This window comes from Dasypus novemcinctus, chromosome 2, assembly GCF_030445035.2.
Source record: "Dasypus novemcinctus isolate mDasNov1 chromosome 2, mDasNov1.1.hap2, whole genome shotgun sequence".
In the NCBI taxonomy this organism is placed as follows: domain Eukaryota; kingdom Metazoa; phylum Chordata; class Mammalia; order Cingulata; family Dasypodidae; genus Dasypus; species Dasypus novemcinctus.
Genome location: NC_080674.1, coordinates 156,058,170 through 156,081,172, shown reverse-complemented (window position 1 = coordinate 156,081,172; position 23,003 = coordinate 156,058,170). Strand labels below are relative to the sequence as shown.

Sequence of the window (23,003 nt, the reverse complement as noted above, 5' to 3'; positions counted from 1 at the left end):
AATGACCTCTCTTATAGTAAGAAAAATAACTCACCACTTGGAAACAAAACAAATTAATTCTCCCTGGCATCAAGAGAATAAAAAAAAATTGAAGCTGAAGGAACATCTGTATCTTTCCAGAGCAAGCTATGAATCCACCCACACAACATTGGAGGCTCAAGAGATGAGAGGACTTGTATATCAGGCATACTGCATGGCAAAAATAAAATAAAAATAAAATAAAACAAACTTAGTGAACAACCTAGGATGTTTTGCTTTATACTATCTTATAGAGTAAGGAGTCCTTATAAAGAACCAACAATGATAATGTAAAATGTGCCATAAACTGTGCTTCATGTTTTACATGTATTATTTCATTTTATCCCCACAAAAAACCTGGAGTTAAACATTATTAATATCCCATTTTTATATATAATAAAAATCAGTACTAGAGACACTGAACAACTTTTTAAATCACAATGCTGCTGAATACTGGACTGAAAATTTGAACATAGGGGGTATAAATTCAGACCCTTTCTCTAAACCTGGTAGGAAACATAGAGATGGGTCTGGTGGAGGATAACAAATGTAGCCAAAAAGTCTACAAGTACACAGAAGAAAGGGATGAGACAGAGGATACCTGATGCTGGAGACAACCACCAAAGAAAGAAAAGAAATGGAAACTGGACATGGGGCAGCTCAAAGAAATCAATGCTGGTAAAAAAGCTCTCTTGGCAGATGCTGTAGCAAAAAAAGGTTTGAAGAGAGTGTGCTGGCATAAATTTCTTTAATGAGCAAAGCTGCAGTATGGGGAGGGCTAGTTAGAATTTGTATTAGTTTGTTGGTTTGGAGAGTATCTGGCAGCAAGTGACAGAAAATCTGACTTCCATTGGCTAAACAAAGAGTTAGAGAATGCAAACAGCAGCCCCTAATAGCTTTCAGTTTGGAGCTGCTCTGGTACAAAGAACTAGGTTATGTGTTCCATTAAACTCCAACATCAGACAGAGTCACTGTGTGACTGTGACTAAGAGAGGAAAAAGCAGAACCGTGCTGTAATCACATCTGAGCAACAAAAGAACAGTGTGCAAACCACCAAAATGACGAACATCTCCCCCTCCTGGCTAAAAAGAGTGACTGCTGTTTTTCTGCCAGAGACAGTTAGGGTCTTCTTCGTTCTACCAACCTCCTAGATAACAACTATTTAGATGCCCAAGTAATGGAAATGCCATGCTTTCTGATAGCATGGAATTCTGAGGAACACTATGCTTCCTTGAACTTTCCCCAAGTCACCTATCACAATCCCAAATCTTATTTAAGCCCCTGCTAGCATACCTCTTTCTGAGATGCCCCCACAGTTCTCCATGTATGCAGCTTCCTTTTTGGAACCAGTGATAATATACCTACTTTTTTTGGATTACAGGTGTGTTCTAGGTGGTCTTTGGCTGGTGGGCATCAACAAGTTACATCTTTTCTCTTGAGAAGTCTCTGGTAGAAGCTCATCTAAGACCCAGGCCAATTCTGTTTCCCCTTTCTGCCTACTTAGCAGTTTCGCTTGTTGTCTTATGGTTTCAGGGTGGCTGCTCTAGCTCCAGACATCACATATGCTTTGAGATCAGGGAGAAACTGAGGAGGGCAGCACTGGCAGTGTTTATCAACTTTTATTAGAGAAACCTTTTCTGGAAGGTCTCATTTGCCATATGGTGTCCTGTGGCCACCCTGAGGAAAGGGAAGCTGTGAGGCTGGACCAGGATTTTCATGACTGACTTTAGGCCAGTCATGATGTACCTCCTGTGACTAAAAGCACTGCTGCCAAATTGGGAAGAAAGTGAGGCAATGACCAGCCTCTTTCATAGCTAGGTAGGATGGGAGTGTGTTCAGGAGCACAGCTCCTGGCATGGACCAGTTGGTATTGAATTCCAGCCTGGACATGTTTGACCTTGGGCCATTTACTAGATCTCCCTGTGGCTCAGTTTCCTCTTCGGTAAAATCGGATAATTATTTTGGTATGTATTGATTCCTATGAGGATTAAAATAGTAGTAGTTAGTGCCTGGTATACAGAAACCACTCAATAAATGATAGCTCTTAACAGTAGGAGGAAACTATACATATATGGTACAGTGTGCTATACTTGTATTTAAGTATAATGGGCATATATAGTACACTATATAAGTGTATACATTTATCTCTTTGAGACTTATTCTCCCTGTCTATAAATTGGGACAATAATAGTATCTACTTTATAAAATTTTTGTGAAGATTTAGTGAAATGACAGCATGTAAAATGGTTAGCACAGTATTAGCCACATAGCAATTGCTCAATTAACTTTCAGAGAATATCGGACAAATGATTAGAAATCCCAGTATAATAGTAGCTGGATGATGAAAACCTGATGATAAACTGAGGATGTTAAGTGATGAATAGTTGTTTTTAACTATTGTGGAACCATTGTGATGTAATAGTCATGATAGGTTGCATTTATTGCAATATATTCTTCTCAAAATTACCTTATGAAGTAGATACAATTATTACCCATTAGATGGGGATCCCGAGGCACAAAGAGTTGATGTAACTTCCCACTATCATTCAGTATTATGGAAAGAGTCAGGACACCAGTTCATGTTTACCAGAAACCAGAGTTGACATTTAAAATATTTAAAGGCACAAACACTAAAATGAGCAGGGCACTGATCAATAAGAAGCCTGGCCATCAGTAAATTGCCAAGTCACTAGTGCCACTTGGTAATGACTGAACAGGAGCCTTGCCTGACCAGAGATCTTACTCAGTAAAGCAGAACCACGAGGCCAATCATTAATCAAAGGACAATTTACCAAAAATGAAATGAGCTCCTTTAGGTAGTAGTAAACGCCCCATACCTGGAGGTATTTATGCAAATACTAGGAAGACAATTCCTTGCTGGGGATGTTGTGGGAGAAATTCTGCCTTTGGATGAAGATAAGACTTATTGATCTCCAAATTAACCTTCACCTCTAATATCCTTTGGTTTTAAAGAAATGGTTTCATAATAGCCCATGTTTTTTGTTTTGTAGCAGTGTGGAAAATAGAACATTGGCTTGGGTGATTTTAAGCACCCCTGAGTTTCCTGCACTATAATAGGAGCTTTTAGTATGTCTTCCTTTATTGTATATGGCATTATTATACACAGTTTACAGACAAGAAAAAGAAATCTCAAAGTTTAACATGCAGCAGTAAGTAGAAAAATCCACAAAATGAACCCTGATATATTCTCAAAGTTCCTTAACCGCTCTACTATGCCACACTCTTCTTTCTAAGAGTATTTTTTAAAAACGGTTGTATTGTAGGAGAAATACATAATAATTAGTGATGATGTAATTCTAGAGTATGAGAAGGAATAGTAAGTTTTTCCCACAGCTTAGTAGAAAGAAGATAACTGAAGGCAAATGGTATAATGCATTAATATTTGACAGCTATGATTTATCGAACACATACTTGTTCTAGGCACTGTGTATAGGTTAGAATTTATCCTTGCAAAAGCCCTATAAAGTACTGTTTGTGTAATTAGCTTTATTCTATGGATACAGCAAAAGACATTCAGAAATCCTAAGTAATTTACCAAGGTTTTCTTTCTAGTTAGTGGCAGAGTCATTATACAACTCTAATGCTCTTAACTGCTTGTGAGGAACATCATGCAAATAATCTCACTCTGACAAGTGAACATCACAGTAGACAAGTGCATGGCAATGGCTGTCCATGTAAAACATTTCCTCATATATGTTTAAAAATGATATAAATTATATAGTAAATGTAATATCATTATATATATTGTATAATGATAATTCTGTAACAGGCTATCAGTGTATATCTTCTGTATAACCAAACAAGACTAGAAGAAAATGGAAAAAAGATGTTTTGTTTTTGTCATATTTTTCTATATTTTTTCAAATTTTCTAAAATAAACGTGTACCACTTTTTAAATTTGAATCATCCAAAGTATCATATAAACACCTTTTTAAAACGTACTGTATTAACATATATGTACAACTCAAAATTTCTCAGTTTAATGAGTCTCAAGTACACAATTCAGTGGTATTTGTTACCTTCACAGTATTGTGCTTCCATTACCAACATCCATTACACAAATTTTTTATCACCTCAAACAGAAATTCCATACCCATTAAGCAGTAATCTTCATCCATCCCATGCTGCTCCCCCTCCCATGACCTGTAATCTACTGTTTGTCTCTATGAATTTGCTTATTCCAGGTATTTCATATAAGTGAGATCACACAATATTTGTCCTTTAATATCTGCCTTATTTCACTCAACATGATGCTTTCAAGGTTCATCCATGTTCCTGCATGTATCAGAATTTAAGTCCACTGTACAACTGAATAACATTACATTGTACAGATAGATCACAAATTGTTTATCCACTCATATGTTGATGGACACTTAGATTGCTCCCACTTTTTAGCGATTATGCATAATGTGCCATGAACAATGGTGTACAGATCTCTCTCCAATTCTTCAAATTCTTTTGGAATACACCTAGAAGTGGGATTCCTGGTCTTATGATATTTTATTTTCAACTTTCTGAGGAACTGCCAAACTGATTTCCACAGAGGCTGCACAATTTCACAATCCCACCAACATGTGTGTGTGTGTGTGTGTGTGTGTGTATGTAATAATAGCCAACCTAGTGAGCGTAAATGTAAAATGGTATTTTTTTGTGGCTTTGATTTGCATTTCCCTAATGACCAATGATATTGTGCATCTTTCCATATCTTATTGGTGATAAGGCTATAATTTATGGAGAAATATCTATACAAGTCCTTTGCCCATTTCTTTAACAAATCAATTTTATTGATACATATTAATAAAGCATAAATCCATCCAAAGTGTAGAGTCAATGGTACTCAGTATAATCACATAGCTGTGCAGTCATCATCACTCCAATCACTTACAGAGCAGTTTCATTATTCCAGTAATAAAATAAAAAACAAACAAAACTCATCACTTCTCAATCCCTCTAAGCTTCCCCTGCAGTACATTCTATGTAGTATATTTGTATTTATATTTTCTCTCTAGTATATTTGTATTTGTATTTTGTAAAAACACTCAGGTGCAATATCACCCATATTCATATTTTACATGAGGTTTCATGTACAGTTCAATGTTACATTTTTCAGCTTTCCTTCTAGTAATATAAGTGCTCTTAGAATTTCCTTTTCAATCACTATCTTACTAAAAATATAGCTCTGCTAGTCACAAACAGCATGATATCCTCTCACTTCCATTTATTTCCAAAGATTTACAACCGTTTAACCAATTCTGCACAGATTAACCATTAGCTTTCCACTCTCTACCCTCCTTCTATTTTCTGGTGACCAATATTCTAATTATTAATCTCATGAGTTTACACAATATATTTAGTTCATAATAGCACAATCATAGAGTATTTGTCCTTTCGTGTCTGGCTTGCTTCAATCAACACTATGTCCTCCAGGTTCATCCATGATGTCATATGTTTCATAACTGCATTTCTTCTTACCATTGTATAATATTCCATAGTGTGTATACACCACAATTTGTTCATCCATTCATCAATTGATGGACACTTGGGTTGTTTACAAATTTTGGCAATTGTGAAAAACGTGTCTATGAACATCAGTGAGCAGCTGTCTATTCATGTCTCTGTTCTTGTTTCTTCTGGGTATATACTTCAGCAATGGTTTTGCCTGGTTCCATGGCAAGTCTACATTCAACTTCCTTAGGAACTGCTAAACAGTCCTTCACAGTGGCTATACCATTCTACATTCCCACCAACACTGAATAAGTGTTCCTATCTCTCCATATCCTCTCCAACATTTACATTTTTCCAACTTCTCAATAGTGACCAGTCTAATAGGTATGAAATACCTCGTTGTAGTCTTGATTTGCATTTCCCTAATCACTAGCAATGTTGAACATCTTTGTTATTTGTATTTCTTCTTTGGACAGTTGTCTTTTCAAGTATTTTGCCCATTTTTTAATCGGATTGTTTGTCTTTTTATTGTTGAGTGGTATGATCTCTTTATATATTATGGATATTAAACTTTTATTGGATATGTTATTGCCAAATATTTTCTCCCATTGAGACGAATGCCTTTTCACCCTTTTGACAAAGTCCTTTGAGGTGCAAAAGTGTTAAATTTTAAGGAGGTACCATTTATCTATTTATTCTTTTGTTGCTTGTGCTTTGGGTGTAAGGTTTAAGAAACGAATGCCTACTACAAGATCTTGAAGATGTTTTCCTATATTTTCTTCTAAGAGTTTTATAGTTGTTGTTTTTATATTTAAATCCTTGATCCATTTTGAGTTAATTTTTGTATAAGGTGTGAGATAGGGTTCTTCCTTCCTTCCTTTGGATATGGCTATCCAGTTCTCCCAGAACCATTTGTTGACTACACTGTTCTGGCCCAGCTGGGTGGGCTTAACAACCTCATCAAAAATCAGTGACTGTAGATGTGAGGGTCTATTTCTGAGTTCTTGATTTGGTTCCATTGGTCATTGTGTCTGTCATTACACCAATACCATGCTGTTTTTATCTCTGTAGCTAAGAAATATGCTTTAAAGTCAGGAAGTGAGGGCCTTCAACTTCATTCTTCTTTCTAACGACATTTTTTTGTCTATTTGGGGCCCCTTACGCTTCCCAATAAATTTGATTATTGGCTTTTTAACTTTTGCAAGAAGGCCTTTGGGATTTTTATTGGGATTGCATTGAATCCATAAATCAGTTTGGGTAAATTGACATCTTAATGATATTTAGTCTTCACTTCCATGAACACAGAATGTCCTCCCATTTATTTTAGTCTTTTTTGGTTTCTTTTAGTAATGTCTTGTAGTTTTCTGAATACAGTCCTTTATGTCCTCGGTAAAATTTATTCCTAAATATTTGATTGTTTTGTCGCTATCTATAAATGGAATTTTTTTCTAATTTCCTCCTCAGATTACACAACAGTAGTGTATAAAAATGCTATTGATTTTTGCATATTAATCTTGTATCCTGTCACTTTGTTGAACTTTTCTATTAATTCCAGTAGCTTTGTTGTGGATTTTCCAGGATTTTCTAGATAGAGGATAATATCAGTGAATAGTGAAAGCTCTAATTCCTCCTTTCCTATTTGGGTGCCTTTTATTTCTTTATCTAGCCTCATTGCTCTAGCTAGAACTTCTAGCACAATATTGAATAATATGGTGACCATGGGCATCTTTGTCTTGTTCCTGATCTCTGTGGGGAAACATTCAGGCTTTCACAATTGACAAAAATGCTAGCTGTAGGGTACTCCTATATGCACTTTACCATATTGAGAAAGCTTTCTTCTATTCCTATCTTTTGGAGTGCTTTTTATCAAAAAAAAAAGGAGGGGGGGAGGTACTGTATTTTGCCAAATGCCTTTTTTGCATCAATTGATAGGATTGTGTGATTTTTCTTTTTCAGTTTATCAGTGTGGCTTATTACACTAATTGATTTTCTCATGTTGAACTACCCTCACATACCTAGGATAAAACTCACTTGATTGTATAATTCTTTTAATGTGCTTTTGGATTCAATTTGCAAGAATTTTGGAGGATTTTTGCATCTATATTCATTAGAGATATAGTCTGTAATTCTCTTTTTTCATAGTATCTTTATCTGGGTTTGGTAATAGGGTGATGTTGGCTTCATAGAATGAGTTTAGTGACATTAGTTCCTGTTCAATTTTCTGAAAAAGTTTGAGCAAGACTGGTATTAGGTCATCTTTGAATGATTAGTAGAATTCACCTGTGAAATCATCTGGTCCATGGTTTCTCAACTTTGGGATGTTTTTGATGACTGTTTCAATCTCTTCACCTTCGATTTGTTTGTTAAGATCTTCTACTTCATCTAGGGTCAGTGCAGGTGGTTTGTGCGTTTCTAGGAATTTGTCTATCTTGTCTACACTGTCTAGTTTGTTTGTTTTTTGTATAGTATCCACTTATGATCTTATTTCTGTGGGGTCAGTGGTAATATCTTGCCTCTCATTTCTGACTTTATTTATTGTGTCTTCTTTTTTGCTTTGTCAGTCTAGCTAAGGATTTGATGATTTTGTTGATTTTCTCAAGGAATCAAACTTTTCTTCTTGATTATCGCTTTTGTTTTTTGTTTCAATTTCATTTATTTCTGCTCTGATCTTTACTATTTCTTTCCTTTAGCTTGGTTTGGGATTAGTTTGCTGTTCTTTTTCTAGGTCCTCCAGTGTGCAGTTAGATATTCAATTTTAGCTCTTTCTTCTTTTTTAATGTAAGCATTGAGGGCTATAACTTCCCTCTCAATGCTGCCTTTGAAGTATCCCATAAGTTTTGATAAGTTGTGTTCTCTTTTCATTTGTCTCCAGATATTTGTTGAATTCTCTTGCAATTTTTCCTTTGACCCACTGATTATTTAAGAGTAGGTTGTTTAATCTCCATGTATTTATGAATTTTTCCCTTTTTCAATCCATAATTGATTTCCAGCTTCATTCTGTTATGATCAGATGAAGTGTTTTACATAATTTCAACCTTTTCATATTTATTGAGACTGGTCTTATGACCTAACATATGGTCTATCTTGGAGAAGGATCCATGAGCACTTGAAAAGAAATGTATATCCTGCTGTTTTGGGGTGCAATGCCCTATAGATGTCTGTTAGAGTCTACTTCATTTATCATATTATTCAAGCTCTCTGTTTATCCTCTCTCCAGATGATCTGTACAATACTGAATATAGTGTATTTTAAGTCTACACTTGTTATTGCAGAGACATCCATTTCTCCCTTCACCGTTGCCAGTAGTGTATCTAGAGGCAATGACGTTAGGTGCATAAATATTCAGTTATTTCTTCTTGCTGAATTGTCCCTTTTATTAATATACAATAATCTTCTTCATCTCTTAAAACAGTTTTGCTTTTAAAATCTATTTTGTCTGTTATTTGTATTGCTATTCCAGCTCTTTTTTTGGTTATTATTTGCATGGAATATCTTTTTCCAATCTTTCACTTTTAACCTGGTTGTGTTTTTATGTCTGAGGTGAGTCTCTTATAGACAACATATAGATAGCTCATATTTTTTTAATTCATTCTTTCATTCTATGTCTTTTGATTGGGGAGTTCAAGTGATTAACATTCAATGTTATTACTGTAAATGCATTACTTACTTCATTTTATCATTTAACTTTCTGTTGTCATTTCATACTATTGGCTGTCTTTTTAACCTTTAATTTACCCTTCCTAATTATCTTCATTCCTACACTCTTCTCCAAGTCTCTTGCCCTTGTTTTCTCCTTTCAGGTTACAGCACTCCATTTAGTATCTCTTGTAATTCTGGTCTCTTGCTAACATATTTTATTAGTTTTTGTTTGTCTGTGAAGACTTTGAACTCATTCTCATTTTTGAAAGACAGCTTTTCTGGATACAGAATTCCTGACTGGCAGTTTTTCGCTTTCAGTACCTTAAATATATCATACCACATTCTTCTCTCTTCCATGGTTTCTGATGAGATGTCAGCACTTAATCTTATCAAGTTTCCCTTATATATGATGCTTAGCTTTTCACTTGCTGCTTTCAGAATCCTCTATCTCTGATATTTGTCATTCTGCATAGCTGCTGTCTTGGGGTAGGTCTATTCAGATTTATTCTATTTGGGGTGGGTTGTCTTTCTTTCATATTGATATTTATATCTTTCATAAGGGTTGGGAAGTTTTTGGTCATTATTTCCTCAAATATTCTTTCTGCCCGTTTTTCATTCTCATCCCCTTCTGGGACACCAATAACGTATATGTTTGTGCATTTTGCATTGTCATTCAGCTCCCTGAGTTCCATTTTCTCCATTCTCTTCTCTTTCTCTTCTCCTATCTTTTCCAGTTCAGATGTTCTCTCTTTGAAATCACTAATTCTGTCTTCAAGCAATTCAAATCTGCTCTTATGTGCCTCTTCTGTATTTTTAATCTCATCCATTGTGTCTTTCATTCCCATAAGGGCTGTTACTTTTCTTTGCAGACTTTCAAATTGTCCTTTATACTCACCAAGTGTCTTCTTAGTAGCATTTATCTCTTTAGTCATATTTTATTTCAATTCTTTAAATTGATTTAGGAGAGTTGTATGATAATCATTGATTAACTGTCTTAAATCCTGTATCTTTTTAGGATATTTAGTTTGTTCCTTTGGCTGGGCTATCTCTTCCTGTTTCCTAGTATGGATTGTAATTTTTTGCAGATGTCTAGGCTTCTGAATATGTTGGTGAATTTACTCTGATGGCCAATTTCTCTCTCTTCCCTATTATTTATTTTTCCACAGCTCTTCTTTGATATTTGGTTCAACTTATTCTGTCTTTAAAATCACCCAGCTTAAGTTATCAAAATCATGCCAGGGACTCACTAGGTGGAGATTTTCTCCCAGGAGTTGGAGAACAGAGACCAAAAAGGAGAAAAAGGAGTTTTTTCCTTGCAAGTTCCAGACTGGCCAGCTGATGGTGCTTGTTGGCACACCTTTCCACAGACAGGAAGTCTTCATTTTCCATTGTTTTGGTCTGGTCGGAGCCTAGATTCAACATGTACTTTGCTGGCTGAATTCATGGAAGAAAAGCTCCCTGACTCCCCCCTCTCTTTTCCCTTGTTGCAGTGGACAGGAAGAAAGATGTCTATTCCTCTCTCAGTTAGCTACAGTGAGCCAGGGGTTTCACCCCAGCTTAATATTTTGAAAGGGGGCAAGGGAGTCCTTCCTGGGCACCGAGGATGTCTGGTAAGTCATTTTGTTTTGGGTCTTTGTTTCTTTGTCTCTCTGTCCCTCAATCTCCTGAGAGTTGTGAAGCACTGTCCTGGTCTGCTGACCCCCAATAGGTCACTTAGACAGGTTTTGGCTCTTTCTTTTTGTGAGTGAGCTGACCCCTGCCTGCCTAATCTGATGCTATCTTCCCATAATCCTCTTATTTTCAAATTGGGTTATTTGTCTTTTTGTTGTTGAGTTCCTGCAATTCTTTATATATTCAGGATATTAAGCCCTTATCAGATATATGTTCAACAACTATTTTATCCTGTACTGTAGTTGTCTTTTGCTTTCTTGATAATGTCCTTTGAAAAAGTTTTTAAATGTTGATGAAGTCTATTGTATCTATTTTCTTCTGTTGCTCATATTTCTGGTGTTGTATCTAAGAAATCACTGGCAAATCCAAAGTTATGAAGGTTTTCCTCTATGATTTCCTCTAAGTTTGCTATGGGTTTATCTCTTATGTTTAGGTCCTTGAAGCATTTAGAGTTAATTTTTTATTTTATCCTCTCTCCCCCTTGTGGCTTGCTTGCTGTCTGCTCTCTATGTCCATTCGTTGTGCACTCTTCTGTGTTTTTACTTGTCTCCCTTTTTGTTGTGTCACCTTGCTGAGTCAGCTCTCCGTGGCACTTGCAGTGGCTGTCCACGGCGTGTGGGCCGGCTTGCCTTCACAAGGAGGCCCTAGGGCCTCCCATATGGTAGGCAGGAGCCCAACTGATTGAGCCACAGCTGCTTCCCTAGAGTTAATTTTCATGTATGGTGTGAGCTAGGGGCCCAACTTTATTCTTTTGCATGTGGATATCCAGTTCACCCAGCACAATTTGTTGAAGATACAATTCTTTTCCCACTTACTGTATTTGGCATCCCTGTCTATAGGTAAATCAGCTGGCTATAAATGTGAGTTCATTTCTGGTATTCCAATTCAATTCCATCAGTCTATATGTCTCTCTTTATGCCAATACCACACTGCTTTTATATCACTGTAGCTTTGTAGTAAGTTTTGAAATCAGCAAGTATGAGACCTTCAATTTTCTTCTTATTTTTCCATATTGATTTGGCTATTTGAGGCCTCTTGCAATTTCTTATGAATTTGAGGGTTGGGTTTCTATTTCTGCAAAAAAGGTGACTGGAATTTTTGTAGGGATTACTATTCAATTTGTAGATCACTTTGGGTAGTATTGGTATCTTAATAGTATTAAGTTTTCCTTTCTATGAACACAGAATGACTTACCATTTATTTAGGTCTTTTAAAATTTCTTTTAGCACTGTTCTATAGTTTTTGGTGTAAAACTTTACTTACTTGGATAAATTAATTTCTAGATATTTTATTCTTCAACATGCTGTTAAAATTTTTTTTAATTTTCCATTTTGGATTATTCTCCATTGGTGTATAGAAACAAAACTGATTTTTGTGGAATCTCTGTAGCTTGCAACTTACTAAATTAGTTTCTTGGCACTATTGTTTTTCTTGTGGGTTCTTTGGGATCCTCTGTATAAAGGATCATGTCATCTATGAATAGAGATAATTTTACTTCTTTCTAATTTGGATACCTTTTTTTCCCTCTGGTTAGTACTTCTGGTATAATGTTAAATAGTAGCAGTGAAAGTGGGCATCCTAGTTTTATTCCTGACTTAAGGGGAAGGCTTTCAGTCTTTTATCATTGAGTATAATGCTTGGTCTGGGTATTTCTTACATGCCTTTATCATGTTGAATAAGTTACCTTCTGTTTCTATTTTTTGGAATGTTTTTATGATGAATGATGTTGCCTTTTGTCAAATGCCTTTTCTGCATTATTTGATGTGTCCATATATTATTTTCCTTCATTCTATTATTGTGTGTATTACCTTGATTGTTTCTCTTATATTACCCCACTTTATCATTGTGTATAGTCCCTTTAAAATGCTGTTGGATTCAATTACTAGTACTTTGTTGAGGATTTTTGCATTTATGTTAATAAGGGAAATTGGTTAGTAGTTGTGGCAGTTTGAAATTATTTTATGAATCCCAAAAAGAGAAATATTGCATTTGTGAATGGCTCTATTCTTATGGGTGTGATACCATTTGATTACATTAAATTCAGTTGAGAGTCCTTTGATTAGATAACTTGATAAGAACTATTTAGGGCTTTTGATTGGGCTACATCAGTGAGGTGTCTCAGGTTGAGGCTTTGTCCTTTTGCTGGGTCTTATATAAATGGACACACAGAGAAACATAAATAGATACAGGAAAAGGAAGCTGCCATATTTGATCCTGCCATGTGAGAGAGAGGATTAGAGGACTGCTTAAGCATAAAGCCCCAAGAAGAGCAGCTCAAGAGGAGACAATCTCTGCTAAATGCCTAATAGCTTACAACTGAACTCAGAAAGAAAGGAGAGGAGCAGAGAATGATAGAGGAGGCTCAGAAAGACAAAAGCCCTATGCCTGGTTGCTCTCAGATGAGCTCAAACATCTTGCTTCAACATATGGCTGCTAACTTTAGTGAGAAAGCATCTCTGATGGTGCCTTGGTATAGACTTTTCATGGCCTTGGTACTGTAAGCTTTTACCCAAAATAAATCACCTTTAGAAAAGTCAACCCATTTCTGATACTTTACACTAACAGCCTTTGGCAAACTAAAACAATAGTTTTCCTTACTTGTAAGTCATGACCTAGCTTTGGTATCAAAGTAATGTGTTAACCTCATAGACAGTTAAGAAGAATGTCCTACTCCTTAATTTTTTGAAATAATTTGAGAAGTACTGGCATTAAATTTTCTTGATGTTAGGTACAATTCTCTGGTGAATCTGTCTCTCCCAGGATTTTCTTTACAAAGAAATGATTTTTTAATTCATTGGTCCTCTTGACTATTTTTCTATACTTTGTTTCATTTTTCCCATCACTAATTTTTATTATTTCCTTTTAAAAAAAATAGGTATGGTTTGCTCTTTTTTTCCTAGTTCCTCGAGATCTGAAGTTAGGAAATTGATTTGAAATCTTTCTTTTTAATGTAGACTTTCATAGCTTTAAATTTTCCTCTGAGTACTGCCTTTGCTGCATCCCACAGATTTTGGTATGGTGTGCCTTTATTTTCATTAGTCTCCAATTTATTTTCTGATTTTCTTTGTTATTTCTTCTTCGACCCAATAGTTGTTTAAGAGTGTTATTTAATTTCCACATATTTGTGAATTTTCCAGTTTTCCTTCTGTTATTGATTTCTAGCTCATCCCACTGTGGTTAGAGAAGATCACTGTATGATTTTAATATCTTTCAATTTACTGAAACTTGTTTTGTGACCTAATACCTATCCTGAAGAATGATCCTTGTGCACTTGAGAAAAATGTGTATTCTGCTGATGTTGGGTGGAATGTTTTATATACATGTCTGTTAGGTCTACTTCACTTATCATATTGTTCAAGTTTCTTACTGATATTCTACTAGATGTTCTATCTAGTATTTAAAGTAGTATATTCAAATCTCTAACTATTCTCCCTTCAGCTTTGTCAGTGTTTGCCTCATGTGTTTTGGCTCCATTATTACGTATGTGTATGTTTATAAGTGTTAAACTTCTTCTTTGATCCTTTTATTAACATAGAATGTCCTTTGTCTCTTGTTTCAAGCTAACAGCAAGAACCCATGTCCTAGCTGTCTTTAGCTTTCTACTAAAATGAACCCTAGATAATGTAAAATTTAACTTGGACAAAGTCACAGGTTGCATATTAATGAAACTTGTAATCACATAGCTGAAAGCAGGAGAATTGCATCCAGCATCAATTTGGAATCTAAGCCTCCTCTTGATATAGATGTGGAGTGGACACAACCATTCTAAGGTCCACAGGATGGAGGAATAGAGTATGGATGAGAGTGGACTTACAGATATTCTATTTATGAACTATTGTGATTAATAATAGAAGAAAATGTGGCATTGGTGTGGAGAAATTGGCCATGATGGCTGCTGAGGGTAGGGAGTGGGAGGAAGAGATGTGATGTGGGGGCATTTTTGGGACTTGGTGTTGTCCTGGGTGGTGCTGCAGGAACAGTTACCGGACATTGTATGTCTTCCCATGGCCCACTGGGTGGACTGTGGGAGAGTGTGGGCTATGATGTGGACCATTGACCGTGAGGTACAGTGGTGCTCAGAGATGTATTCACCAAATGCAATGAATGTCTCATGATGATTGAGGAAGTTGTTGTTATGGGGGAGGAGTGGGGTGAGGGGGGTGGGGAGTATATGGGGACCTCATATTTTTTAATGTAACATTAAATAAATAAAGACAAAAAAAGAAAAGTAAAAAAAATTATTACAAGTTCAGTACATGCTAGTTAAATGTTAACCTGTAAACAAGCAGTTCTTTGCCTTTTTCACAAGCTTTTACAAATGGGAGGCCATGTTTGATAAGCAGTTTCAAAGCTCATTTTTGAAAATGCATAATATAAAGAAGGCAGATTCTCCTGTTTTCACAATGTGTAATTCATGCTCATTCATTATTCGGTAGCTTGGGAGCAGGTGCTGAATAGAACACATCAACCTAATACCCTCATTACTGCACTACTGTTTTGTCTTTGTGGCTCAAGTGGCCCTCTGCTAGGGGAATTAGAAAAAGGGGACATTTGCAAGGGTTTGTGATCTATGAAGAGAAGATTTACTAAAACAAAAGGAAAGGGCATTTTCTTAACCACTCCATAGGAAAAGGTAGCCTGAAGCCAAAATTTATCATCCCTCTGCAATAAACAGAAAATATTACCCATACATTGAAAGGAAGAAAGCCAGTATCAAGCAGATCATACACCACATAAGTCATCAGATAATCTAAAATTATTTTTACACATTCAATTTTCTCATAATGGTCATGCTTGCTTTGGTAAATTGGAAAAGATGAAAATTCCCTCACAAATATTTAAAAGCAAAACAAACCACCTTGGACCAGAGACGACATATAAAAACAGCCAGAGATATCTGAAACATCTCATCAAATTGGAAATTGTAAAGTCATCAGAGTCTCTAAGAAGCAAAAAATAGGTGATTCTAAAGCTAGTAGACTTGACTTATTGAATATTCCTGTGGGCCCTAACTTTGCCCTAATTACTACTGCTTTAAAAACAACTCTAACAAGTTTTTTATCTGAATTCCCATCCCATAATATATTGGAAGAAGCATATCAGGAATAAAGAAAGGAACTGCTCAGAGTAGCACCTACTGGAGAAGTAAAGAGTGAAGCTTAGCAACTAAGAAAGAGGCAGTAAAATAATAAAAAGCATACCAACTGAAAATAATGTATTTTTTTAAAAAAGATTTATTTATTTATTCCTCCCCCCGCCTTGTGGCTTGTTCCATTCTTTGCTCTATTCTTTGTGTCCATTCGCTGCACATTTTTTCTGTATGTGCTTGTCTTCCTTTGCTGCGTCATCTTGTTGTGCCAGCTCTCCGCAGCCCACGGGCCGTCAGCTCTCCACGGCGCATGGACCAGCCTGCCTTCACAAGGAGACCCTGGAACGCGAACCCAGGGAGTCCCACATGGTAGACGGGAGCCCAACTAGTTGAGCCACAGCTGCTTCCCAAAAAACGTATTGATTTTAAAAAATATAACAACTGGAAATATATATAATTTTTCATTATTGGGTAAACAGCACTAAATAGCTTATCTGATTCTCAGATTTTCATAAAAATGAAACTAAGGGAACCTATATTGACAGCAAGGCTTTTGAATCATAAAATCCTAGTTTTGAATAAGGGCCACATATACTACTTGTGTTACCATAAGCAGGGCCATTTCCAATAGAAAGGCCCACCCAATCTGGCACTATTAAAGAAAAGGTGATCCATTGCAAGTGTACAATTAAGGAACTGGGGCAACCTTCCCAAAACCAGTTCAAAGTAAGGAATGGAAGTAGGGGTCGAGAATCAAGTGATGACTGCATGATGCTTACCTGCCATGTGGGTAATGATGCTGGATATTTTTAAGGGTCTCATAAGGAGGATGTGGGCAAATTTCTTACTACATTGTTCTCAAACATGCCAAACTTCTGCTTGTTGTCCTGATCCAGTGACTCACTGATTAAAGTTTACAGGTGGATATTGTAGTGTAAGCCCCTTTGTGTAAGCCCAGAACTTTTTTCTCAACTGAACACTCAAGGATATCAGCCTGAAGGAAGTTACAAATTTATTGGGCTATAAGGAGCTCCTGGCATTATTCTGTGGTTTTGCCTTGAGATGTTATCTTATTCCTGACATTCCTGGATGTAGAACTGGGAATGTCTGGCTATTGTCCTTTTAGGAACTAAGAACAAAGAGTTAAGCTACTTATTTAATAAGCACATTTTCCAGATATCACTTGTACTATAGTGAACCTTGTTATAGGATTGTTGAGTATCAAATTAGTCAGTGTGTGTAAAGTGTTTATTAGTACAGTGCCTAGTTTTTGGTATATGCACAATAAATGATATCTCTTTTTTAGTCATTAAGGAAATGAATTCCACCAGGATCCTGACTGAATTTAGAAGCATATCCTTCCCCATTCCAGCCTCCAGAAGATAACCCAGCTCTAGCCAACCCCTTGAGTGCAGCCTTGCAGAGGACCTGGCTGAAGCAAGTTATCTATTATATCATAGCAAGGAACTGATCTGTGTTGTTCCACCTTTGAAACCTAGCAGTGAAAAAACATTGTCTATCAAATAGGTGTTCAATAAGTTGTTTGTTTGTTTTTTAAGCTGGTTGCATCATGATCTTTTTGGTGCATCTCTTCGCCGTGGAAGCCTGTGCCTCTCCATGTTGCGCAGGTCTGGGATGCCATTTTTCTTTTACCAGGAGGTCCCGGGGATCAAACCTGGGTTCTCATATGATAAATGGGAGCTCAATTGTTTAAGCCACAGCCACTTCCAATAGTTGTTTTGGTTTGTTTGTTTGTTTTTTTGGTATGGGGTCAGGGATTGATCCCCAGACATCATATGTGGAAGCTGGCACACAACGATTGAGCCACATGGGCTCCCCTGAGTTGTTTTTTTCTGTTGTTTATTTACTTGTTTTTTGTTTTTAGGAGACATCGGGGACTGAACCTAGGACCTCCCATGTGAGAAGTAGGCGCATATCCACTTGAGCCACATCTGCTCCCCTGCTCAATAGTTTTCAAATGAATATTTTTGATGGAGGCATTAATTCTATGTTTTTTCTTTGCTATCAGTTGCTGATTTCTATCAGAATAATGAAACTTCTCACAATGGGCTATTTCAGTCCAAGAGGTGAAATGTGAAGACTAACTCAGAGGACCTGAAATGAGTCTGAGTGTCTGTTATTGGTTCCTATGATTAACAGCAAAGAAGACAAAGGTGAAAAATAAATACCATCCTGTCTTTTACTTGAAAATTACAAATTCTCTTTTATACCCCATTCAACATTTCTATAATCAGTTGGAGATTGGAAATTTCTGCAGTTCAGTCTGTTGTACTACGATTATTTACACAAATTGCCTAATTAGAATTTTATCTCATTCCTTTAGGAATTTAACAACCAGTGAAGTATAACTTTAGGGTGGGGGATTTCTTAAAAGAAGGAAAAACAAACATCCACTCAAATGTTATTAATTTAAGATGACTTACTATTTAACTGCTGTATACAACTCATCTCTCATTGGATCAAATTAGTAATTCAGTCTTCATTAACATGTGACATTGGAGAGAATACAAATTTGCCTTTACATTGTAATAATTAGTTTCCAGAGATTAATTTTGGAGAGACCGTGGCGATCAACAAATCAAATAGTACTATCCCCTTAGGAGTGACTGTCATTAGTTTTGTTTTCCTTTTATAAATGTCATTTACTACTTTGCCCATATTTTAAATCTTCATTAACTAATTTAAATTAAGCAAAAGGACATTTTGGAAACTAAAGTTGTTTTTTCCAGCTTTACTCAGAGAAAAATGTTTGACTTCTTGACTAATAAGAAAATCGTCTATTTGCACATTTCAAAATTGATGGTTATAATGCAACACTGTGTCTCCCCTACAAGGAAGGATTCTAAAATTGGGGGAAATTTGTTGAATATTCCATCTATTTAGGAAGCTACAAAAAATTTCACATCTGTGAACAGTAGCAACTAAAAATGTACAAGCAAAACAAAGCAAAACCTCTCTTGCAAATTAAGGCAGAAACAGGACTTACATTTTAAAAATACCTTAGGTAGACACTGCTGGGAAGAAAGTAAATGAGAGCAAAATACTAAAAACAGTGCCCACTCTAATAAGCAGAGGGAGACAAATGAGTGATTCCGTTCCTTTAGCTCCTCATAGCTGGATTGCTTTCCTTTCTGCTTGACTATTAAATCCTCACCCTCTGCACCCTCATGAGACTTTGTTTTGTCACCCTGAACCATCTTCTTCTCTGGAGTCCTTCAGACCATCTCACCTAATTTAACTCTGGTTTTATGCTCTTCTTTTGTCTATTGGTTCCACATATGTCATCTTTGCCTGTGAAACCAGACTTGCAAGCCCCAAGGCAGAAGGCCCAGTCTGATCCTTCCCTCACGCCCTCTTCAGGCCAGAGAACCAAGCTGAACCTCAGCGGGGCAGGCGTGCTGGAGAGCTCTCGAAGGGGCCGCCTCACTAGCTGCGTGACCTTGGGCAAGCTACTTAATCTCTCCAACCTTTCCTCAACTGTTGAAGGGGGGCAATCACACCATCACCCTCCTGGGGTTGAGGGAAGAATAAGAGAAATAATTCACATCAAGGGCTCAGCAGAGCGCCTGGTCCCCTGGCCTCAGTGAGGGCAGTGTGCTGCTGCGCTCATGCTCCTCGCGCTTGCTGACTGCTTATGGATACTTTTGAATCTTCTGTTATGTCCAGAAGCAAAAGGCAGTTTCTAATGTGAAATTAAGGAGCCACATCTTTTATATCTGCAGCTTTATGCAGACAGCTTCTCTTTGGAGAATCTACTGTATTTCCTCAATTTTTTTTTAATTCACTTTTTAATATAGTGGAACTCAGGATGTGTCTTAAGTGTCTTAAAATCCATGGGGTCTTCTAAGTGTCTGAAAATTTGTTATTTTAGATTTAATGAAATGCAGTACTAATGTTGTTTATTATTTTAAAGGAAGAGATTTTAAAGAGTATTTAAATATTTAAGAGAGAATTACAGTCTTCAGAAGCCTATACCTCTTCTTTTGTATTGCTCTTCACATTTTTAACTGTCCCATGAGACGGAACCTGAGTGCCAGCATTACTATGAATTATGTTCCTTAGGCAAAAGGAAGTACTTATTTTACCTTTCATGTGAATTTTAAGCCATTTAACAGAACTTCAAACTGACATCACATACATTTGATATCTGGCACCCTGAAGCCAGCAAGGCCAGGTTATTTGAGCTCTGTCTGTCAGATTAAAAGACCTATTTGGTCACCACAGACTTGACAAACTTTCATGATGCTAATATATGTCCTGAATTGCCCAGAACATACGTAGTTTTGCCAGTTTCCCCAGCTTAACTATTAATAGTACTTCTTGTAGCTCTCAGGAATATCCTGGTTTGGATGGCCAATTATAACTATTATGAATTATCCAATCTAAGACCAGGGTCAATCCAAAACCTTTTGGCTTTAATATCCTATATTTCAATTTTTCCTTTACTGCACACAAGTCCGGGCCTCTAGTCAATCAGTCATTTGTTTGATTCAGGCAGTGATCATTCATATTTTTGCCACATACTGGCTATACAATGGAAAGCAAAACACAAATGACCCATACTCATAGAGTTTACAATATAGTAGAGGAAGCAACTATGAATTAAGTAATTAAATACCAAAAAACAATGTCACAACTCCTCAGGAGAGGTACAAGGTGCTATATAAGCCTGTAAAATGTAACACATTCCAAGGGTTTTTAGGGGGAGGTGAGGTGAGGCAGGTAGGCAAGAATTTTAAAATTTTTGTTTTACCCCAGGAGCATGTCACTTTATTTTAAGATAATATTTAATATGTCAACATGTTTGCCTTCCATTCATTTGCCAAGGTGAGGAGACATTTCCATGTAAACAGTCTTTCTGAACACGGTTGTTTACTAAGTGATTCATTGTGGTTGTGTAAAATGCAAGAGACCATTAATATGTGGTTTCTGCTTTAAGTGGAAAAATTTCATTTATGGCTAAGATTTTAAGAGCAATAAAGAGTGAGGGAGAGAAGGACAGAAAAGCAGTATTTGTTAATAATACACTTCTTAAGGGTAAAAGGTATAGCAAGAGTTGCTTTGCTTTGTTTTGTTTTGTTCCTGGATTACTTTTGGAACACAGTTAATGGGCACATGGCAAAAAAGCTCAGAGCATCTTGACATGCAGTGACAGAGATAACAAAGCACATTTTCTGTACCACCATGAGCCCAGAACCCAAATTCAAACAGGGAACGGAGGAAGAGGTGGAAGTTGCTTCCGGGTCCTGCTGGCTTCCCATAGTGACCATCTCCCTTCTGATCTCTGTGACGTCAGCACCCCAAACAATAGACTGTGGCTGGCAATTTCCAAGAGGATGACTGAAAGTGAAGGCACTGAGAGGAACTCCACAAACTAGAAATATGGAGGCTTTTCCTAAGAAAGAACAGTGAGGGACCAGAAAGCCAGTAGAGGGGAAAGATTGATTATGAACCAGATTTCTAGTTACTGACAAAACACCAGGTGTGTATATTTACTTCAGAGAGTCCACATGATTAACTGCTCTGCTTTCCATTTTTCTGTTGCCTGAAGAGCACATTTCCAATACAAATAGGCCCTCCCAAGACAGGAAATTAAGTAATAACTACAGAGCCAACATACACACACACACACACAATCAAACAAGATTTTCTCCATGGTTCCCTGCACAGAGAATCTATGAATTGTAATGCTACCTCTTCATCCACAGGCTCTGGGCTGATTCAGATAAATTCTAGATAAATGTACAAATGTCAACTAAGGGCAGCCAAATATTTTATCAAGCCAAATATTTACTAAATGAGACATAATTGTGCTTATAACTTTTCAACTAATTCCTGACAGAGGCAGAGTTGCATATATTGATTTTTCATTTAATGATGTATAATCAATGCATGTAATTCATATATGTAATTCTTGCAAGTTGATATAGTGGACAGAACTTTGACCTTGGAGTTGGATAGATCTAGGTTTAAAACCTGACACTGCTGTTGGTAAATTGTTTGTCCTTGACAAATCTTTGAGCCACAGTTCGTTTGGCTCAATAATAGATGGGTATCATAGGGCTTTAAAACAAGATATAGAGTCCTCATTGAGCTTTAAGGATTTAATAACATAATGTATGTAAAGCACTCAGCAGTACCTAGCACATAGTAAGTCTTCAGTAAAGAGTAGCTGTTTGCATGGTGATTAGGTTCAAAGGTCTTATTATCTAAATAAGCCTGGATGATAATTTAATGTCTCCAAGTCATGGCTTCTTCATATTTAATACTGGTCTATCTATACCTGCTCTGAACACTCATCACAAGCTATTATAGAGATCAGATGTGATACTTTATAGGAAACCAACATTAAAATTGCCAATTTTACAAATGTAAAGTAATATCCTTCTTTCTCTGTTATAGCTACATGTGTTATTTATTTACTACAAATGTCCCACGTGTAGAAGACAAACTGCTTTTGCTGACTTCTGAGTGAGTTGTATGCAGGAGGGACTCACTCAGTGTAGGATGGCTGACAGGCTGACATTGGAAGCATTCCCATTTTCTCGCTAAATAATTCTCTTTCTTTCTGATCTATTTATCTCCCTCATTATTCCTCCTCCATTTAAATTTCAATTAATTCATTTAGTATTAAGTTCTTATATGTCACTTTTTCTCTTCATTGTCTAGGTTTGGTTATAAAGTAGCACCAATATTCATGGATTTTTGTCTTGTCATTTAGAAATTGTGACCTTGAGCTAATTAAGTATTTTTTATTTGTTTGTATTTTATCTGATGGAGACAATAAATTACCTCAAAGGGCTGTTGTGAGAATTAAATGAGATTAAACGTCAAGTCCACTGAGGATTTGTTTAATGCAACATGTTGTGGATTCTCTCCCGGGCATTCAGCTCACGGTTATGGGCCCTGTGACATGACTGACCTGTGAATGATACGCTGGCTCTGCAGGTAGTCCAGAGCCATGGAGAGCTCACAGATGAAGAGCTTCACAGTGTCTTCCTGGAAACGGACGTTCTGCTGCAGGTGATAACGCAGGTCCCCTCCCAGCAGGAGGTCTACCACCATGAACATGTCTTCCTCATCTTGGAATGAGTACCTG

General features: G+C 36.6%; 1 protein-coding gene across 6 annotated transcripts in view; it reads right to left on the bottom strand.

Annotated features, from left to right (window-relative positions):
* Window positions 1–23,003, bottom strand: part of STK32A (serine/threonine kinase 32A) — a 154,304-nt gene that overhangs the window by 52,228 nt on the left and 79,073 nt on the right. For all 6 annotated transcript variants that reach the window (XR_011646843.1, XR_011646840.1, XM_058280464.2 and 3 more), the window contains exon 5: window positions 22,827–23,000. Coding sequence is in view for 4 of the 6 variants with exons in the window: in XM_058280464.2 (XP_058136447.1) it covers window positions 22,827–23,000 (174 nt within the window). In the remaining 2 variants the exon portion in view is untranslated. The remainder of the gene's footprint in view (window positions 1–22,826; window positions 23,001–23,003) is intronic.